The sequence below is a fragment of the Amborella trichopoda genome, chromosome 4 (assembly GCF_054954075.1).
Source record: "Amborella trichopoda isolate Santa Cruz 75 chromosome 4, AtrichopodaSantaCruz75HAP2 v2.0, whole genome shotgun sequence".
Classification (NCBI taxonomy): Eukaryota; Viridiplantae; Streptophyta; class Magnoliopsida; order Amborellales; family Amborellaceae; genus Amborella; species Amborella trichopoda.
Genome location: NC_142339.1, coordinates 47,286,175 through 47,309,046, shown reverse-complemented (window position 1 = coordinate 47,309,046; position 22,872 = coordinate 47,286,175). Strand labels below are relative to the sequence as shown.

Sequence of the window (22,872 nt, the reverse complement as noted above, 5' to 3'; positions counted from 1 at the left end):
ACTTTTGGGGAGAAGCCGTGTTGACGGCATGCTACATCCTTAATCGGACTCACACAAAAGCAGCCCCACTCACTCACGAAATTTTCACTTGTCGTACTCCCTCACTTGAACACCTGAGGGTTTGGGGTTACTCAGCCCATATCCTTATCCCGCATCAAAATAGAACCAAATTGGAACCTAAATCTGTTAAAACCATTTTCATTGGTTACCCAGGTCATGGTGAGGAGTATCGATTCTACAACCTTGAAACATGAGCGGTAAATGAAAGCCACAATGTTCACTTTTTCGAGAAAGAGTTCCTAGAAACAAGAGTGAGTAGAAAACAAGCAAACTTTTATGATGAGGCCAAAAACAAGGATATAATTCGAGACCTTGAACCTGAAACTTCTAAACCAACCCAAACCTGAACCTGAACTCCCTAAAGAAAGTGAACATTTACCTGAACTAAGACGAAATAACCGAGTCAGTAGATCACCTCTATACCTAGAACAATTTGTCTACCTTGGGGAACATTTTGATAGGATTGGGGAAGATCTAGATTCAGAACCTAAAACTTACCATGAAGCCTTGACCTGTTCTGAAAGGGAATACTAGGTAGAAGCCATAAAAGATAAGTATACTTCCATTAACCAAAACTATGTATGGGAATTAGTACCTCTACCTCAAAAATATAAGGTCATTGGTTGTAAGTGGATTTTCAAGAAAAAGTTGAACTCTAAAGGGAAAATAAAAAAATATAAAGCTAGATAGGTTACAAAGGGTTTCACCCAGAAAGAATGGATAGATTATGAGGAAACTTTTTCCCCTGTTGCCAAACTTCCATCCATCCGATTCCTTATAGCTATAGCAGCCCATTTTAACTTTGATGTTCATCAAATGGAGGTCAAAATAGCCTTTCTAAATGGGAATTTAGAAGAAGAAATCTACATGACCCAACCTGAGGGATTTGAGGAGAAAGGGAAAGAAAACCTAGTGTGCAAACTTAATAAATCCCTTTATTGCCTGAAATAAGCATCGCGACAGTAGTATATAAAATTTCAAAAGACCTTTGCTCTTGTAGGGTTCTCTACAAATAATGAGGATTACTGCATATATCAAAAGGTCAGTGGGAGTGATGTGATATTTATATCGTTATATGTAGATAATATGTTAATTGTTAGTAGCTCAATTGCCCTAATAGTAGAGACGAAGAATCTCCTTGCATAACACTTCGATATGAAGGATATTGGAGAAGCTTCATACGTGTTAGGCATCAAGATAATAAAAAACATGAGAGAGAAGACTATCCAACTTTTTCATGCAATCTATTGTAAGAAGATACTGAAAAAGTTTGATATAAGTATGTGTAAGCTCATGTCTACCCCAATTGACAAAAAGACGAAGCTTAGTAGAAAATGTGTCCTACCGAAGACATGGATATAAGAGCCATAAAGAGAGTGTCGTACAGGAGTGCAGTTGGGGCCCTTATGTACACCATAACGGGAACAAGGCTTGACTTGTCCTTCATCATGAATCTGGTGAACCGTTTCTAAAGCAATCTAGGAAATGAGCATTAAAAAGTAGTGAAAAGAATTCTCAAATATTTAAAAGAAACCATAAACTATGCCCTCAAATATAAAGGGGGAACTAAAATAGCAATGAGCGATATTAAGATGCAAGCTATCTCGCGCATCTAGATGATGCGAAGTCTACATATGGGTATGTGTTTATGCTTGGAGGGGATGCGGTTTCTTGGAAGTCAAAGAAACAAGATATTGGGGCATTGTCTACCGTGGAATCCGAGTATGTGGCATGCTGTCTAGCATCCAAGGAGGCCATATGGATTAAGAAGTTTTTTAATCAACTTAATTTTCATCCTGTACGTTGTGAGGGAATGAGAATTTTCTGCGACAACACTGCGGCTATTTATGTCTCTAAGGAGCGCCTCAATTTCACAAGAATTCCAAGCATATCAAGCTATACTTTTATCACTTGAGAAATGAGGTGAGATTGAAAGAGATCGAGATCAACTACATATCTACAGATATGATGATTGCAGACCCTCTGACTAAGAGAGTTGTCCCTAATATTTTTGTAAGACATGTGAAAAAGATGGGGATGACAGAAAGTGAGGAAGATAGAATGTAAGGTCTTCAAAGGCCAAGTAGGAGATGTTGAGTTTATGTGGCCTTTAAAAGTCTTATGAGTGTGTAATGAAAAACATTTACTATAGTTGAACATAAACTCAGTGGGAATGTGGTCCCTCGAAGATCATACTAAATAAATGATGTTTGCTAATACCGAACTGTGCTTGACTATCTAGGCCAGTCAGTTGGAAAATCCAAGGTACCTAGACATAAAGAACAAACCGATAAGGGTTTTGAGTTAGCCCTTGATGAGGTCGGAGCTTATACTTGGATGAGTGAGCCGAGGGGCTGTGTGACCCTTGTGTGTGATGGTAGGCCTACAGAGACGAGGGCCAAATCCTCATCCATGTTCCATCACACGGTATGCATATCGATAGATCGTTTGGAAAAGCCAATTATCCACCTTTGGGTGAAGCGCATACATGTGTGAGAGCGATACCCCTATGCACCATAGAGCTGTGGGCACATCAGGTCGTGGTGATCTTGACTCGTCTCTAAGGCAGGACCTGTAATCCACAAACTGGGATTGAGACCCCTTGGCTTATCAACCAGACTTTGGTGACCCGCTAATGAGCCTCTACTTGGACCGTGGGTCATGAAAAACACTGGGTCGATTTGATAAAGCATGTGTGGTCTGTAGTCCACAGTTGAGGGTTAGGAAAGTTAGGGTTTGAGCCTAATTATTTTGGAGTTAGGGTTTTGTAGAGATTTAAAGGTGGTTACCTAGTTTGGCCGAAATTATCTTTCTCGGTCTGATATTGAAGCTAGACCGTTGATCCAACGCAATTGGACGTGGTGACTCGGTGTGGGGTGTAATAATCCCGGTTAAGGTAATCTCCGGCATCTTCTCTTTTACTTGTTTTGCTCTTTTATTTTATATTCTCAAGCATAGTGTTAAGTTGTAAAAATAGCATCAAGTGGTTGAGTTTTATTTTATTGAGCATAGTGTTAAGTTGTAAAATAGCATCAAGTGGTTGAGTTTTATTTTATTATTGTCCTACTTTATTTTGATATATTTATTTATTGTAAAAAAACCATATGTAAGTGATCCTTTGCCAAAATACAAAAAGGGTGATTATTATCATTGAAAAAATTGTATTCCCTGGCAAAAAGATCACATAGGTCTAACTTTTAGTGATCTTCTACATAGTCAGCTGTATTTAGATGATGCACATATAATATTATCTTTAAAAGACACATTTTTTATATTTTTTTTAAAAAACATGTCAAATCTACACAATCAAACTAAAATGGACATATATAGTACAAGTAAGATTGCAAACTTATATAAATTACAACTATAAAAAAAGAGCATTATCTTTGTTACAAGGAAATTATAATTATCAATGGTCATTGGATTTAAAATCAAACGATCAAGGACGTGCTATAGACCAACCTTAAAGTTTAAAAGAAAATTTCTCGATCTTTACGAAACATCCCAAGGTTCAGGATTTGACTTCAAATAATTTAGAGTTACGGCAACCTACTTGTACCAAGGGAAAATAGTCTTATAGTACACATGCCAAATAGATTATACTCCAATTGCCTCGTAATCATTTTGTAAACTTTTCATACGAATTTCAAAAGATGGGTGTTTGGGTTTATCTTCTACGTCAGTTGGATTTCAGAAAGGCATTTTTTTGGGCTGCCTCTTTCCCCATTGCAGACCATAATAATGTGATATTTGGTGAAAAGAATTCAAAAACACTTCATTATCTTCATCTTCATCGAGTCCGCTATAAGAACCGTGGTCTGCCATTCAAGGCATAGTTCCCAATAAACCCTCATGCATATGAAAGGAGCCCCTCAAAGTTAAAAGAAATGAACATTCAGCCACCTCCTTACCTCTGTTCAAATTGCAATATTTATTTCTATTTCCCAATGACTCCATCATCCAAACCTAGAAAAACTCGTATTAAAGCATAGTAATTATATAGCAATGTTGTAGGGACATCACAAATGCATCAAGAAGATGCCTATTTCGCAACTTTACCACAACACAAACTTGAGCCCACCTCAAAAACTTAACTAGAAGAAGTTGTTTTGATGCCCAAATATCCTCAAATTGATCCTCTTGACATCAAGATGCAAACATAATAATAATAATAATAATAATAATAATAATAATAATAATAAATAAATAAATTGATTTCAAGTTGTAAAAATAATACATCTTGTATCTTGTTTTGGGACAAACTATTTTCAAGATTTTCATACCAACTACATTATTTTTGAAGCTTTTTAAATTTTATAATTACAAAAAATTGTAATTTAAGGGTATTATAAAGATTTCTAGTATTGAGACCATATTTCTCAACACTGTTTGATGATGGGCTCTAATTTGATTGTTTTAAACCTCTATATAAACCGCAACAGCTTTCAAGTAATACACCATTTTCCCTAGCCTAACGCCTTTCCTAAGTTACCTACAATGCTAGTCCCTGCTTATATTCCTATATACACGTTCCTGCCTAGACTCTATACATTAAGCAGGCATGCCATGCTCCCTCATGAGCATGGTTTACTTCTACTCCCTCGGTAACCTACTTGGGAGGATTTTTTCAATATGTAATTTTAAGAACCACCTAAGAATCACTGGATTACTCTCAAGACAATAAAAAAAAATAAAAAGTTTTACAACACTCATATCTCACTCTCAAAAAATTAAAGGGTTTATTTTCAATCTTGAGACATTATTTTTGAAGTGCTTAAGGGTGGCATGAGGGAAAGAAAAAAATTTAAGTCAATGTGTTAAAAGAGATTATATCCCAAAATTTAGGGTCCTAAGCGACGTTTTACCCAAGGGAGTAAATAGACAGTATTACTCCCTCCTTTAGAGGGAAGAAGGCAGAGAGGAGGGAGAAGGAAGAGGAGATGCAATCAACATTAAACATTGTCGACTGTTTCAAGAGATGGGAAAGAGAGAAAGTAGTCGGCGCGCAACTATCAGATGAGAGCCTATCCCCCACAAGGTACAAGTTTTTTTATGGTTGGCTGCCCAAAATAAAATATTAACGGTTGATAACCTTATCAAAAGGGATAAAGTACTTCCTCACATTTGTCTGATGTATAAACTGATAAAGAAACTGGGAACTATCCCTTTCTTAACATTTGTCTAATGTGTAAACTTGATGACGAAACCGGGAACTATCCCTTTCTTCATTGCAATGTGGCATCCAGAATCTTGTATTGGTTCTTTGGTTTACTACGGATCGCTGCCTCTATTCCGAGATCGATAATGGACATTGTTTCAAGAGTAAAATATCTATTGGGTTTTAGATTTACAACGACCCTCAGAAATAGAAAACTCGAATAGCAGACATCATCAACACGGTAGGACCACCACTTGATCTTCTCGCATATCACTATTACCATCCAACATTATAATTTCTCCACGAATTGCATTAACCACGAACATACTGCAGCCTCCCAACAATGTTCATGCTTTCAACAGTTTCGGTATTACCATTTCGTTAAATAATAAATCTAAAACCACAGATTCCATTTGTGAGTTGAGTAAATCATGAAGGTGTGGATACTTAAATTATTCACAAGTATGCCTCAAAATGGAGGACCCCATGATAAGGGAGAAGAGAGATGACTGAAGGATCCAAAAGCATCCCATGCATGGACCCCGGCCGTTGCCTCATTCATGTGGCACACCGGCATAATGGTCCGGTGCACGATTATATATAATTACAGATTCCCAATACATCTCGACCATGTGTTCGAATCCAACAAATTCAAGCACCTCTTTGCACTCTCTTTCTCTCTATCCACAAATACAAGATGGAATGGAATGAAAAGAAACGCAACGACCAGGAAAACCAACTTACAATTCCTCGAGTTATTGGATCTTTCCTCGTTCACTCCTCAAATTCATTCATATGGTCCAAGAGATAGTTTGCAGCTAGCTCCTCATTTTTGTTGCACGCAAAGAAGACCTCTAGCACGAGTGCCCGGTCAAACCCCAACGCCTCCAGCTGCCAAAACAGAGGCAGACACAAACAAGACTATCATTTTCAAGCACCGTTACTCTAACCTTGGTCTAAGTTACTCTTTATTGAACAGCACTATACCCAACTTTGAATCACAATATCATTCAAAATGCACAAAAAGTCCAAAACTCTGGATATAAAGGACAGTATATATCAACCCTGAGGAAGACAAGAAATCTGCGTCATTAGGGTCATCAGCATCAAATCAATAGATCGGATGTTGGAGAAGTCTAGATTCTGCGTGATTACTGTCCATCTTTTGTCCATTAGGGTACAGTAAGTCTAGACTCCATTTATCAAAATCAACCCTCAAGAATACAAGAAATCTGCGTCATTACTGTCCATCTGCTGTCCATCATCCATTGATGGACAGTAAGTCTAGATTCCATTTATCAAAAAGTTAGATCCCTTGAGCCCATACGAATGAAGATATCAGAACTAGATAGGAAGTCCCAAAGACTTTGAAAAGTTTTAAATTCCATCTCTTCGACCAAGCATGGGCACAACGAAAAGAATGAGGAGAAATTAACATATAACTAAAAACCACCAGAAAAAAAAAAAGAGGGGAGGAGAGAGGGGGGAGGGGGGGCGGGGGCGGAGAGAGAGAGAGAGAGAGAAGCCATTATGCCAATCAGCCAAAACCATTAACAAGTAATGTTAAATATGGACTAAAGAGGGCCACAGAAGTTGGCACGGCAAACTTACACGCTCAATGGCCAAAACCATTAACAAGTAATGTTAAATATGGACTAAAGAGGGCCACAGAAGTTGGCAAGGCAAACTTACACGCTCAATGGCCTCCCGCTCCTCGGGTGTGACAGTCACAGCCTGTGGCATTGCTGAAGCAAGCTGCCCAAGCAAGTTCCTGCTTAAGCACAAATGTTACATAAGTAAAAGAAATACAATCCTCCAATAAAAACTCTTGAATGGTCCATTACTCACCCTTCTGCGCCCTCTGCAGGCTGTTCATTGATAAGGCGAAGGAAGTCAGCTTGGTGTTCTTGAATGAGTCTCATAAGCTGAGGATTTTGTTTTCCCAGCTCTTGAAGCATTGGCTAATTAATTGACAGCCCCCAAGGAAATTGTTAGAATTCAAGTGAAAAAATACATTAGAATAGAACAAGCATCCAAAAGTTACTGGGAAAAAAGAAAATAGTACCTGCAAAATCTGAGGATTGGCTTGAAACATATCCCGAAGAGCTTGGAACTGTAAAAGGGAAACACATAGATTAGTAAATGCACCAATATTCACCTGGGTAATACGTTAATCATTTCTAAATAAGCACCTGTTGACTGTTGCGAAGAAAATCCAGAGTACCAGCTCCAGCAGCACCTCCCATGTTCGGAAGACCCTGTTAAAAATAAGTGACTGAACGTTAATGCGAGTAAGCAATTAAATTAAATGAGCCGCATATGTAAACCCAGTCATGTCATTGTCACAGACCTGAGGGAAAAGATCCAATGGATTTGCATTTGGTCCACTTGACGGAACTGCAGGTTGAGCTGCTTGTGGGGCCTGGACTGAAGGATTCACAGCTGGCCCACTTGCAGGTGATCGAGCCACTGGTGCTGGGGCTTCAGCTTGTTCAGGGATGCCCTAGAATATGAGTAACAGAAAACATAAAAAAAGTTAAATGGAACATAACGAGAAAAACAGCAGGATATCAGAAACATTGACTCAAACGAACAATAAAGAGCTCAATAAAAACAAAAAGATTCCATAAGATGCAAGATGAAAATTTGCTAATGGACACATGTATATAACATTACATGGCTATAAATTCTGGCTGGAACATTGTCTACACCTTTATTTTTGGGTTTAAATCATCAGTTCATGTCACCTTGGTCTCCAAGGGAGAAAGGTGGATCAAATGTTTCATCCAATCAACAATAACTCAATGTTCTTAGATGATGAAGGACAGGTACCTCTTAATCTTGAAATCTTTCTTATTAAAGAGTAGGAATGTAATTTTTGAGATCTTCGAAAGTTATTTTTGGGTAACCAAGTTTTTTAGGGATTTTAGGTTCTTTTATTTTTTTAGTTTTTTAGGATGGAAAAGTCAAGTACCTAAGCAATTTGTTTTATTCAGGAGTAAGTTTGTTTTAACCAAGACTTCCATGTTAATTAGAATTAGGGATTTCTAGGGCTCTAAGAAAGGACTTCTATTATAAAAGGTGTACTATTGGGGTTTATCATCCAGAGTTCAGTGTTGAGATCTTATTTCTGGTTTAACCAGTGTACAACGACGACGCCTCTGACTCATATGCTTCCTCTTAAATTTTCTATCAATAGATTATATGACTTTCTTCCCCACAAAATTTCTCTCTGCATTACCAGTCAGCACAATAAAGATCTCATTCGACTCCGGAGATCCACATCCAAATTAAGATCCAGTGCTTCCCCAAGACTGCATTTCATTGGCCATGTCAGCATCAGACACTTTTGAAACTTTGAGTGTCGAATTGCTTAAATTCATCACAAATTTTTTACTCTTCACATCATTCTAAAAAATAAATGTTTCAAAAAATCTGCTCTATATTATTAAATATTTGAACCGCTTTGGGTAGTTTAGCTGCAAGAGTTATGACACATTGAAAGGTGTACCCAAAAGTGGCAGCAAAGAAAACTCAGAAGGTTTCCGCCATCAAGAGCAGGGCCGCAATGGCCCTTGGCCGGAAACCAAGGCTTTCAGGCTGGGAGAGGTTCTGGGCATATAGGGTTCAAGCCACTTGATAAGGACAGAGAGATGGACATGATCGGGCCTTATAAGCCTTGAAATCCTGCCCTCGCCTTGTACAAAACTAGGGCCTAGCGCTTCTTGATTGTTTTTCTTTTTTTGGGGGGGCCGGGCCAAAATAAAATGAATTCAGATGAGGCCCCGCCCGATCAAAACTTTGAATTTGGGACCCGGACCGACCCCACTCTCTTTCAGGCCGAGCTCAGGCCAGGACTGGCCTGTCCTAGCCCAACCTGTTGGCAGCCCTAATCAAGAAGGAATCCACCAATCCTCAAACCATTATATCATGCAGCAGAACCTACATTATGTAACAGACTGTGTCCTCCCCAAAGTCCTCCCATAATTCATACACCAAGGACTTAATCTAAGCATCAAAGGTCCAATCAACCACCACTTCTACTTGAGCTAAAAACTGATTGATTGCTGCCGATAGAGCAAAAGGGCTACTGAATCTCCGTTTTTTCTCTCAAACTTGAAAGTTCCAAATTAAGATTTAACTAGTTAAGAACATCACCCCTGGGCTCAAAGCTCAGAGGAATTAGCCAAAACAAACAGGATTGCCAAGCAGTAGTGAAAACCTTTGTCAAGGCATGATAAGCCGTTTAGGGGTAATTAATGTCAGCCAAATCTCCTCAATAACATATATGCAAGACAGCAGTCATGACAAGCTTTGCTCCCAGGAGATTCCCCCTCTCCAAGTACTAAGGCTCATAAATCCTGAGACAGCTGCAACATGAGATAGCAATATATCAAGCCTCAATGATTCTAACTCTTGAGTTTCCAAAAGATGGATAATCTATCCTCAGATTTTAAGATTCTCAGAAGCCCCTGATAAGATTCTCAAAAGCCCCTGATATAAATAGCGATCTCTGAAAACAAACCACCATGCTGCAACTTGAAGCAGACAACACTTTATAAACCCAAATATAACACTCTTTTCTAGAAGAACCTAATTTCTTGCATATAGCTTTTTTTGCATTAAGAAAATAAGAGCCAAAAATCACACTATCCACCGTCAAAATAAGAATATAATAACAGCAAAAGTAGCCACACTGCCAAGTAAGAACCTCCAAGGAACTTAACTTGCATTACCTTAATTAGTTTGAATATGCACACATGTGCACACACACCCACCCCCCAAAACACGGGCACACACACCCACCCCAACCTCCCCACACATCCCAACACACCTACACATGCACACACAACCACACCCACACCCACACCCACCTGCACACACAGATTATATGTGTGTGTGCGTGCGTGTTTGGAGGGGTGTGTACGAATGTACATATGTATATATGTCTGTATGTATGTATGTATGTACACACACTCCATAATAAGCATGTAGAAAGATCGTACACAGAAAACAACTTTGGTACAGTCAAAGAAATAAGGAACAGCTTCAATTTGCAATACTAAAAGTAGATGCATGAATAAGCCAAGTAAACTCTTACCCATCCAATTAGCATCATAGTTACCAGAATCTTTCACACAAGGTCGTGATTCCGAATAGGAAACACGATTCTGCAATTCCAACAAGGAATCTTCACGAAATATGTTTCTGTGAAGTAACGAATCTCAACTCCAACACTTCTACCATATCGTTTCTAATATTTATTAATTCCCGATTCCGCAATTGTTAAATCTTGATTCTACATTTGTTGAATTTGGATTCCACATATAATGATACTCTCCGTCAAATAGAAACACAAATATAGGGCCATGAATTACAAAATAAACAATTTAGAACCTATTAGAAGCATCAAAAACTCGATTCAAAAAATATTGGAATCACGATTCCATATATGAAAGAATCTCGATTCCATATGGATTAATTTCAAATAGGACAAAAACACAATTCCAAAGAGGATGGAATCTAATTCCATACACATAGGGATCTCCATTCCTGTAATCTCATTTCCTGCAATTCCCCTTGTACGGACGTCAATCCCAGCCAACCGCGATTCCGCGATTCAGATTTCCTAAAACGATTTGGAATCTCAAGTGTTTCTAACAACTATGGGGAGCATCGAACTCGTTAATCAAACAATTTATACTCTGATGCTCACAAGTCAACCAAGTAATGCCAAGACTCAAATGTCACTTGACTGATCGTCTGGAAGAAGCAACTGTGCACGCGATTCCGCGATTCAGATTTCTAAAACGATTTGGAATCTCAAGTGTTTCTAACAACTATGGTGAGCATTGAACTCGCTAATCAAATAATTTATACTCTGATGCTCACAAGTCAACCAAGTAATGCCAAGACTCAAATGTCACTTGACTGATCGTCTGGAAGAAGCTACTGTGAAGGAGAAGAATTCTTCAAGATCATTGCTACACACATCAACAGCATACTCCAACCAACAAAGTCTGACCGAGTGTCAAGACTCAAATGTCGCATGACTGAGTGTCTGAAATAAACTACTTTGAAGGACTATAAATTTTCAAGATCATTCCTCTACATATAGGAAAATATACTCCCGTCAAATGTCCTTATCATTTTAACACCAAGTGCTGTTCCTGTGTTACATCTAACACCCACAGTTTTCAGAAGTTAGCATCCACCAAAGTAAGAAGCTAGCCGAGTCAACAATTAATAGTCACCAATGAAAAAATGGTACACAATCTCTTAAATAAGTACTTCAAGGTGAGCCCACTAATCCCAAAAGCACATTGTTTACATAAGCAAAATGAAGTAACTAAATTAACATTTTAGCCTATATATAACATTGTCGTTCTATCATAAATATTAAGAATTATATGAAAAGTTAAATTTTGGATTTTCATGTGACTCGAAAAATGTAGTTATAGAATTATTCTAACATATAAACACAACAATAAAACAAATTTCCACTTCGGTACATATTTTTCCAAATCATCCTCCTTAGAATAAAAACCATCTTTAAACAACAAACTTAAGTTGAAAGAAATAGAATGTGAAGTGAACATCGAAAATAATATCCAATGGGAAAAAAAATAAGCCCCAAATCATCTTGAATTGCATCCCATCCGATACAATCAGGACAACAAGCAATCTATCTATTGATTAGACTGTTTTATTGGTACTGTCTATTGATTAGGCTCTTACTTTTCTCCTCGATCAATTGATTGGGCTATCATTTGTCTTAAACTCTACAAGTTGATGGAAAAGACATTAGGCTCCTTTTAGTCTACTATTACCAATCCCTTAACAAGTAAGCTTCTATGTAACTCATGATTTCTTTGTATTCTCCAAGATTGTAACATCCTAGTCATTTTTTCAACCATCACACAACAAGTAAGCATGCTACAGCCTTACGACAAGCAGATCTAACCCACATACACATAAATAAATAAATATTTTGCATTCCAACAACCTAGCATGCAGAAGCAACCTTGTAACCTCAGATGACACAGCAGAGAGTAATAAGAACCACAGCGAACAAAGCATTTTAAGACAATGGCAAAAAACGATATACCAATGAAATCAATGAACTACACCAAAACAACAACAAAAAAAGAACACTTGGGGAAATTAACCATTTAACTGCTACCATATGAAACAAAAGGAAAGAAGAAAATACACGTACCGAATATAAATATTCAACTGCTCTCTCAGGATTATTATAAGCAGCACGTAAAGCACGAACAACAGTGTCTCTGTCCCAGCTACCACCACCCATGTCAAGAATTTGCTGGATAGCTTGCTCTAGATTGCTGCCAGCAACAAGATTTGATGCCGCCTGACCATACACATCTGCGTCCCCACTGCTTAGACTAAAGAAAAAAAGGAAAGCATGAAGACAATTCCCAAAATACCTCATTAATTGAATAGAACAAACAAATGCCAAGTCCCATAATCAAATAATGAGAAATGCCCAATGCAACAGAAAGCATGCTGCCACGTTAAGAATGTTTAGCCTAGTAAATGACAGCTTATAACAGAAGCAATGAAAGACACAGTGCTCAAGGCAAACATGTATCTTTAGCAATCTCCAAAAATCTGAGCTCCAGAAAAGACAAAGTGGAAAACTAAAACACCTCAATGGCATGCCTAAAGACAAGAAAGTAACCACAACAAGGAGACATCCAACCAGATCTTAAACAAATACCCATGGATGCCAATGGATTTCTGATTACATAACACCAAGGACAAGCTGTATACAACCACAATCTCTCACATTTCGTGAAACAAACCAGCGACCACAGCCTATTATGTCTAAAATTACTGTAAAAAATAATATTTAGAATAAAGTATATTCATAAATTTTAATAGGAGGAAGGGATGCCACTCGAGATTTCAGACAAATAGTGACAAACTACCCTTAAGAAAGTGACCCAGTGGGGGTTGCTGGCATGCTCAGAGATAACAATGCACACTCTATTTTTCTGAAGCTCCTAACGATTGTATTAAGTAAAGAGAATGTACAAGTGTCAAAAAAATAGGCCGCTCACAGTTTGGAAGCTCTATACAAAGCCATGCAGGGGGTGGCCAGAGTTAGAAAATGTTCTACATCCATAGCTGTAAGAAAATAAAAGGAGAAAAGCAGGAACCAAGAGCACAAGAGAAGGCATCACAAGGTTCCCGGACCATCCACCCCAGTAGCTTCTTCCTTAGTGAGCACGTCGGCCTCGAAGATGGCCTTGTGCCAGGTATGAGCACATGAGATGCGCATAGGCCTGCAAATACGTACACCAGCCTCCAGAGATAGGGACCCGAGCTTGAGGCCCAATAAATAACATTTTTGGAGTCCCCCTCCACTACCAGAATAGGACTCCAAAGGGGATTGAAATTCTTGAGGCCTTCAAGTAGGGTGTGCACTTCCGTTGTATCAAAACTGAGGAGCCAATACTCAACCCTCTTAAAAGTGCAAGAGGGAATTGCCATAGCCTCATATTTTACTTTGGTCTGAACAACTATCTATCACTTCCCCTCAATTTGGTGAATATCCAACAAGCACAACTCTTTCGCTTTTCTCCCCTCTCACCTGCCGTGCCACAAGTTTACCCTTTCCTCTTCAAAATAATTTCAAGCTTTCCATCGCGGATCTTCCAAAACCTCGAACGACAAATCCCATGGACTACTGGACTCCCAAATGTTTTAAAACCACCTATGACAAGAGGCCTCATAACATTCCCTTGTTTGTAATGCACAGTACTGTTTTTTAAAAGTAGTGACACATGGTATATTGACCAAGGAAACTAGGTTAACCTGACTTCCATGCGGTAAGACTCCATACTTGATCAATGGATTGTTTTTAAGGTATTTTTTTTAAGACCTGCCGAATATGATAGGGCATTCATTCACACTTGTGCACCCATTCATGACAAGGGTTATTTCCAGTTTCGAAAGGCTCAATGTTTAAGGATTCAAATTTGCATCCAAACTTCAATGGTGGGCACAAATAGCACATGATAGGGCATCAAAGGCAATAATCTCTAAAATGATCCCATTTGCAGGCCTTTTCAAGCATTATCGCTCATCCAAAGTATTAAGGCTCCAGGGGGAGAGGCACAACAAGCCATACCACACTGGTTTGGAGATCTTGTACCACCATCTTGTAGAATCAAAAGGACCAAAAAAAAAAAAAAAAAGCAAAAGCAACCAATAGAAATTGAAGGATCTAAACCCCAAACCAATCAATCTTGCCTTCAAATATAGAATCAAGACGTTGTCTAGTGATGACAAGAGCTTCCAAATCATTCATCTTCAAGGATTCCTAAACACAAAACACTAGCACCCTCCCATATCTCCCAAAATGTTGAAAACATTGAAATCATATGGATCCAAAGCAAGTATTGTATTGCTCTCAATATACACATAAATTAGATATCATACTAACATGTGTTTCAAACCCTAGACTTGTGTAGGGAGTAGGGGCTCACTAGGGTCCCAAGCCCGAGTCTAGAGGTTCACTTGGGTAAAGTCCAAGTCAGACTAAACAATCTAAACCTAAATTAGATATCATACTAACATGTGTTTTAAACCCTGGACTTGTGTAGGGACGCACTACGGTCCCAAGCCCGAGTTCAGAGGTTCACTGGGTAAATTCCAATACAAACTAGACAACTCTTTCGAAAAATAAAGAAGAAACATTAGGAACATGCGAGACTGGGCCGATCTTTGAACTTTTTTGCTTAGGACCGGCATCCTGCCAAGTCCAACTGGGTGAGTTAACACAGGTATCATCACATCAGAAACTTCATCTTGTCAATCATATCCCATTGCTCTCACAATGAGAATACTACTCACAATTATATCTAGTTCTACACATTAGCCAATTGATGGAGACAACCCATGGTTTCATTTAGAGCTAGTGAACTAGTGGGAACATCCATCTGTATCTAAAAGAGTAAGACTTTGTGGCCATAATATATCCTACCAATTCTGTGCCAGTGAACTAGTGGGCACATCCATCTGTATCTGAAAGAGCAAGACTTTGTGGCCATAATATATCCTACCAATTCTGTGCTACTGAACTAGTGGAAGCATCCATCTGTATCTAAAAGAGTAAGACTTTGTGACCATAATATATCCTCCCAATCGCTCCCTCTTATAGCAAAAAAAGAACCTCAAAAAATGGACTTCATCAAAAAATAACCCAAAAAAAAATCCATACTAATCCTAGTTTTAAAACTATCCTAGTTTTAAAACTAGACACTAATCAAATGAAACAAAAAAACAACCATTAAAAAAATAAAGAAATGATTAAGTCCCCAAAAATTTTGAGAAAAAAAAATATTGAATCCATCCAATCTTTATCTGCATCATCCCATAATCCACCTTCTCCAAATTCTAGAACAAACGGCATGACTCAATAGCTCCTTCAGAGTGATCAAGTACTTCATGAATCTAACTTTCAAGAAATCTGAAATACTAGAGGCTTAGGTTCAGTGGAAGTGATAACAATAAACAGCTATAGTGATCCATTCTTAACTAGGTGTGCCCTTCATTTGATGGATAACTAATGTTAGACATCTAAAACACTAAATCAAATAAATCCCAGAGAAATGCTTGACCTAAGCACGATACGATACAAATTACTAGAACCCCCTCAGTCTTCACATATATCCCCCACACCATAAATAAGTAAGCCATACAACGCAATAATAGCCAAAGTTAAAACGCCAATACCATAAATAGGCATAGTGTAAAATCCTTATTTAGGTATCATTAGAGTTCAATCAATGTTCTCGGGGCTTGTATCAGGAATCTCGGGGCTTTTTGGGGGCCGCATCTCCTTGTTCTTGGAGTCCAAATTACCAATTTGAGGAAGGTCAAATAGTCAACTGAAATAAGAAAAGAGTCTAGGCTCAATATACCTAGTGTTTTAGTGCCGAGATGCATGACGGATGGAACAAAGGGATCAATCATTTAGTTGAAGATATTATAGAGCCACAACACCCTTATTGTTGCTAGAACTCTTGTTTTCTCTTTCGGTTTCCTTGACTGATTTACATCAGTAGGTCGGTAACAGGATTTGAACCTGCGATGTTGTGCTGCGGTTGTCAACCCCATGATCAACAAGCCAGGTGCTTCCCTCCCAAGACAAGGGGTAGTTCTCCTTAGTTTGTTCCATTATAAGAACTTTCAACAGTTGAACTCTTGACCATTGAAATCCAAGACCCCCCCACCACAATAGACCATCATAAAAAATTGAAAAAAATGAATCAATTGCCAAGGGGAGCATTTCAAACCCCAAAAATTAACACTATACTGAAAATTATATATAGAGCTTGTACTACTTCTAAAGAACATGTTTCAGAACTCAATGAAGTACAACGGGATATAGGTTTAGTCATAGGACACTTGTCAATCATAGAGAACTAAGGATAACTCAAATGAACATGAGAACAAAATGCAGCTCAACAGAAAGCATTCCAGCCCACTATACCGACAGATTATTATTTTAAAAATCTAATGAAAAAACCCATGTGAAAATCCAGCTAACATAGATGTAAGGGCATAAGAAGGATAGGGGGAGAGAGGAAGAAGAAAGGTACAAATGATATAGAGGACAGATCTCATAATATCAAAAGGTCATCTCCATTAGAGAATTAATGACACTAAATTTACAGTTAACACTTTCAAAATAATATTACACTAAATTTCTTAAGCAATTCACAAATAAATGAATACATTACAATATAGGACTACTCACAGGGCAGTGGCTGGTTGATTAACAGTGGTAGGGGCTGCAGCCACTGGAGGTGACCTAAAAGAAAAGATTTGGAATGAGAACAAGCAGGCTTCCTAACTATTCTTCAAAAACATAGATTTTTGTATTAACATTTTTCCCTTGTGGTAAATTCCAAACAATAACCATTTCTATAGGCTTCTTAAGAACAAAATAGGCATGATACACAAGGCAATTTAGTATGCAATGAGGAAAAGGCTTACGGTGTTGCTGCAGTTTGCGCTGGTGGAGCTGAAGTTGGTGGATTTGGGGGCGAAGAACTCGGGGGTTGCACCTGCATATTATAATCATTAACATAGTTTCATATGGAAATATAGTTGCTTGTGAATCATATGATACAGCAAAACACCATTGATCTAATCGATCAGTTCCACATGTAAAAAAGGAGAAATATCACCAAAAAAGCATTAATTCAGAAGTGCAAGAAGAAAGAAATGTAACAGCAGTGACATTTCAAGTGATGACATCAATAATAAATTTTAACCCTGGAAGATTACTATCATAAGTATAATATGCGCAAGGAAATTGATGTGATCACAAGATAATACCTTTTGGCGCCTAGTAAGTATAATTCCACAAGTAATAAAAGGTTAAAGGACCTCCAAATGGAAGAACTCATTAAACGTCACAATAAGTACTAGAGCCTCTTTTCAAGGGTTCACAATTACCTGAGCTGTTGCACTCGAAGTAGTTGAAGTCCCACCACCAGCTGGGGCCTTTGTCTTTGACAACCAAATGTGCCAAATGATTAATAAATATTGGACTTTATCTCATAGTAAAAAAAAAGAAGTATTCAACTTACAACAGGACAAAGGACAAACTAGAGTTTTTGCATAAACATTCAACCACACCAAAACTTACAGAATATTAATTGATTCCAAGGTACAGAACTTATTATAAACACGAAAGACAACTGCAGAAGCTATCACTTCAAATGCATAGGGACGTCAATCCAGTTTCTTCATCAAAGCCACATATCTCAGACCTTAAAATTTGTGCCTTTTAATGCTACTCTAGCAAAGAAGAGGCAACAAAATGCAGTACCATTGCTAATATTCCATTTCACGATGAAGTACCAATCGAGTACATGACATGGTAGATGCCAAAAACCATTTATGCCTTTGGCACCATCATAATTAGGATCGACAGTAACTACTTTTTCAAGTTCAAATATGTTAGCTCAAAACCAAACAAAAGATGATCTATGGATGACATCGTCAACATTCCACAGCTGAGAAAAAACTTCCGGACCTAGAACTGAATTACATCCTTTGTGATGACATCTAAACACATGTAATTGACACCCACCAAAAGACGCAAAAAACACACACTTATGCATGTGTATACATGTGTGTCTCTATGTATATATGTGTATGTGTATTCACAAGCAAACACCAATTTCAGTGTCAATATCAATGTCCACATACATGATTAATATTATCAACCAATTTTGAGAAAAACAGATTTGCCCGCCTAGGCGGTCAGGGGTCCAGGCAGTCACCTAGTTCCCTAGGCAGCCCTTCTAGCAAGCTGGGGATTCTAGGCCCCAAGGATGGTGTCTGAGGGGTTGGGTTGGAAACCAAACCCCACAAATTGATCCTAGAAACTTTTTTTTTCAGAAATACAAATAAAAATATCCCTGATACATCAAACAGATATCAGTTTTAAATTTGAAATGGAACTACTTTTTGAAAAGTTTCTGAAACTATAAAAGATCAAAGGATTCAAATTTACCAAAATCAACAGCCTACATTACCAGTTCATCATTGCGAACACAGAGAAAGTCACAAATCATAAGTTACAAGTCTTACATAACCAATAAAACTCATCATTGCAACACATCAAATATTATTAACTCAAATTGGAAATTAAGTTTCATCATCACTGGCAAACATTCCATGATGCAATAGAAATTGGCTCGAATCAGGGACCGTTGGTTGCCAAAAGTCTTTTTTCAACCCACAAAATGTGTAGGGTTGACTAATTTTCAATTTCTTGTGAAATTGAGTTTCCAAAAACAAAAACAAAAAATCAATCTTGAAATTTCAAAAAAAAAAAAAAAAAATTGACTCTCTCTCTATAGCAAATAAAACTGGTTTTGGGGTATCGCAATCAGATGTCCCTCAAACCCTTTTCCCAACTTAAAGTGGGGGAAAATGGCCTAAAATCCATGGCAAACGCTAAGGCCATTTTTCAGCCCTCTCGCCGAGGGCTTGAGGCGCCTCCTAGGTGCCCAGGCAGATACAGGGAGCCTAGCACCTCAATGCATAGACAGGCCGAATTTTCAAAGACTGCTATTAACTAATTTGATATATACAACATTTTCCCCTACATGATGTGTTCCTATTTGAATCATAAGAACTGGTAATGCAAAAGTTGAACTGGTGAGGAATTAATACTAAAATAAGAATAAGGCACATTTTAACGTAAACTCCATATAAATAATTATGATTAACAAATAGCCAATACATAAAAAAAAGTACAATAAATAGATAGGTGACAATTAGCATGGAATCAGGGTTGGGCTTGATTTACTAGTTGTTGATGGTTGCAGGACTACATCAAGAATGATTACCACAGCTGAACTACCTAAAAAATAAGTAATGAACAATGTTGTAATTTATAATGTGGTTGCAATCCTTACTTATTTGTTTCTTAATTTTTCGACCATTTCTAGATAACCATCGTATTTCTTCATTTGTAGAACTCCTTAAGAGGTTTCTATAAATAGTCACATTTGTTTTGTTTCCTTCAGTAAAAAACAAATACTGACTGGCATGAAATAAAGTTCTGGTCACATCAAATCTGGAAACATAAAACCTCCCACATCTAACTGAACATTACATTATGTCAAGATTAACATTTCAAGCAACTATTCTCCCTCGAAAAAAAAAAAGTCGTTTTCAATACTAGCTGGCACTCAACACATCACAAACTAGGTTCCATACCATTTTAGCCCTCTCACAAGCTGGCAATGCACAATCAAGGAGTAGAACATGTTTCGTACTCCAATAAAAAAAATCAAGCAATAAGGACTCCCAAAAGCAGTTTGAGTCTTGAATCCAACAAAACAACCCATTCAACAATAATGAACTAGATCTTAACCAGTTTGACGAAGTACAAAGGAAAGAAAAGATTTTACTAGTTTGAGCTTGGTTTTTTTATCAAAAAAGAAAATGTCGGTGATCATCAAGAACACAGGCCGGAAATACACACCAAATAATCAGTTTATCAAGCTAACATTTTTTTTTGCAAGTACTGCATCAAACAACCATAATTTTAAAAGGCAGAATAGCTCTCCAACATGGGATGCATTGATAAACACTAGACAGAGTAGCTGCTAATTGAAAAATCAAAATACAAATAAAGACGTGGGATCAACCAAAAAATACTAGAGTCTACACTTCCCTGATAAGTCACACACTCTAAATATTTGAAGAAATCAATGAAACTGACAAAAATGAAGTAAAAAGCAACAAACAGAAAAAGTAAGAGCAGCATGAACATACCTTAGTCAACATAATAACAAGAAAGTTGTTTTCAGCAACCTTGTTATCCAACAAAGTGGTATCATCCTTCAAAACCTTCCCCTGGTGTATCAACAACTGTTGTGCTGCAGGGTATACATCTTGGCCATGGATAGTTTCAATGTTCTTTTTAACAGCAGATACCTGCAATATACAACACATTTTCAAACACCGAAAAGCTTGACCAGGAAAGGTTCCACTTGGCATATTACAAAAATAGTAACACATAGCATTTATTGTGCTATAACATCAAATTACCTTTAGGTTGGTATGACCGCCACAGTGAATTGTAGTTCTTGAACCTTTGCAGGTTCAAAAAGGATGCTTACTAATCCAAAAATAAAAAAATGAAAAATAAAATTGAGTAGGCACAATGCAAGGTAGCACACACTGAGAGAGAGAATACGGAAGCAGTTACCAGATTGATATAGACCACACGTACATTGTAAAGAATGAACATAATATCCATGGATACATGAATGCTATGTGGAGACATCAAGGTTTCAAAAAACACTAGGCGGCCCCTAGGCAGCAGGCCTGGCACTAGACGGGCGCCCAGAACCTCAGGCGCCCTATAGTATAAATTCTTAAAAAATATACATGTGTTGTCCAAACGCACATATATGCTATTTGGGTCAATTTTGTAATTTATTACATTTGAAAATATCGATGTTTTTAAAAGCGGACCGCCCAGTGCCTTGGCATCCAAAAGGAGGTGGCCTAGGCGCCCACCTAGGCGCCCCCGGCATGCGGCGGAAATGCGCGCCCCCTCTACGAGGGCATTTTTGGGTCTACTAAAGAGGTCAAATTGTGGGTTTTAAGTTCATTTTAAACCTAAAATTAGAGCCTATTTTAGAGAGAGAAAAACCTCAAAAAAATATTTATGTTCTAAGCGCCCGCCTAGGCACTCCCTAGAGATTTTTGAAACACTGGAAAATATTGTAACGTACTTTTTTATATATAAACATATGACATATCACAGGTTGAGAATAAACATGTTCAAAATTTCAAAATTCAAACCGTACAAAATTTAAACAAATTTAGAAGTCTAGCCTTAGTCTCCAACTCTCCACATTCCCCCATAACCCATTTAAACCTTTTTGAGGTCAAAATTAAACCCTTTTCCCTTTTGGCCATTTTAAAAATCAAACCCGGGTACATCCGTCTAGCCTAGAGACCATGTCTAGGCATGCGGTCAAAGGTGTCTTGAGAGGTGTCTTAGGCACCTACGCAACCGTTTTTCGACCTTGAACCACCTAAGAATTCCAAAGAATGGGAATTCCATTTGCAACCATTAAGTTCAACAAGGAATCAAAGGTGTGAGATAAAACATGGAAATTCTCATTAATAGAACACACCAACCATGAACAAGAATTCAGTAGCGTAATTACAACGAAACCTAAATAGCAGAAAATAAATAACATTCTCCCAGTCCATACTCAAAATCTTAAGTCTAACAGAGATAATAAAAATTTTAAACTAAGAATATGGGTTTTCGTGAAGGGTGAATTGCCATTCATACTATACTTCTCATAAAACCCTAGAATACACCAACCAGGAACAAGAACTCAGTATCGTAACCACAAATAAAACTAAACAGTAGAAAAAAAATAGCATTCTCCCAATCCATACTCAAAAATCCTATCTTAACGGAGAAAATAAAAAATAAACAAAAAAACACAAGTTTTGGTGACAGGTGAATTGTGAATAATACTATATTAACTCTGGAAACCCTAATTCCCAACCTCAAATCACCACAGTATGCAATATGAACAGCACAATAAAATCACTCCACAAACTCTCTTCTCTTTCAACACACAAAAGTTCACTAATTAATCTGAATTACACCATCCTTCCACAAAATTACTTCATTACAAATCAACAAGTGCATCGCATGAACAAGTATACCAAACACTAGAAAAGAAACAAACGACTAAAGAAAGGATGAGCACAGAAACCCTGGAAACAGGTCCGACGAGAAGCAAAAAGGACCCATACCGTGTCACTAGGCTCGACTTCAATCTCAAAGTGACTTCCCTTCAATGTCTTCACGAAGAGCTTCATCCTGATCCAGTCCGTACAGCTAGGGTTTTCCGTCCGAGACCTATGATACAATGGAGACAGAGAAGAGCGCAAGAAACCAGAGGCGAGAAGGGAAAGGCAAAGAGAAAGAGAATGGGGAGGTGAAAACGAAATAAAAAAAAAGGAAACTTGGCATTAAATCAACCGGGAGTCGTATTTATATCCTACCGATCGACTCTTTTAACCCTCGTTTAACCGCGGTTAAGGGTATAAGGTAC

The 22,872-nt window shown here is 37.8% G+C and overlaps 1 protein-coding gene across 4 annotated transcripts; it reads right to left on the bottom strand.

Annotated features, from left to right (window-relative positions):
* Positions 1-5,728: 5,728 nt before the first annotated feature.
* Positions 5,729-22,785, bottom strand: RAD23D (Rad23 UV excision repair protein family). Of its 4 annotated transcripts, none has more exons than XM_088865376.1 (12): positions 22,571-22,785; positions 20,555-20,716; positions 17,714-17,767; positions 17,249-17,319; positions 17,010-17,063; positions 12,438-12,624; positions 7,569-7,721; positions 7,411-7,476; positions 7,284-7,331; positions 7,067-7,179; positions 6,830-6,989; positions 5,729-6,109 (listed from the first exon to the last, which is right to left on the bottom strand). In XM_088865376.1, exons 1-11 carry the CDS (start codon positions 22,634-22,636, stop codon positions 6,863-6,865), a joined length of 1,101 nt encoding a protein of 366 aa, XP_088721502.1. In that variant the 5' UTR covers positions 22,637-22,785; the 3' UTR covers positions 5,729-6,109; positions 6,830-6,862. The 4 variants fall into 4 exon arrangements, with proteins under 4 accessions (XP_088721502.1, XP_006846642.1, XP_088721503.1 ...); XM_006846579.4 differs by having other exon boundaries at positions 6,911-6,989; XM_088865377.1 differs by lacking the exon at positions 17,714-17,767.
* Positions 22,786-22,872: the final 87 nt, after the last annotated feature.

Excerpts from the sequence above, each read along its gene's own strand:
- RAD23D (XM_006846579.4), bottom strand. The coding sequence starts at position 22,636 with ATGAAGCTCTTCGTGAAGACATTGAAGGGAAGTCACTTTGAGATTGAA. Across the intron at positions 12,625-17,009 it reads AATCAACCAGCCACTGCCCT|TCTAAGCAGTGGGGACGCAG; the intron begins GTGAGTAGTCCT and ends TTTTTTCTTTAG. Across the intron at positions 6,990-7,066 it reads CCTGCAGAGGGCGCAGAAGG|GAACTTGCTTGGGCAGCTTG; the intron begins GTGAGTAATGGA and ends GTGCTTAAGCAG.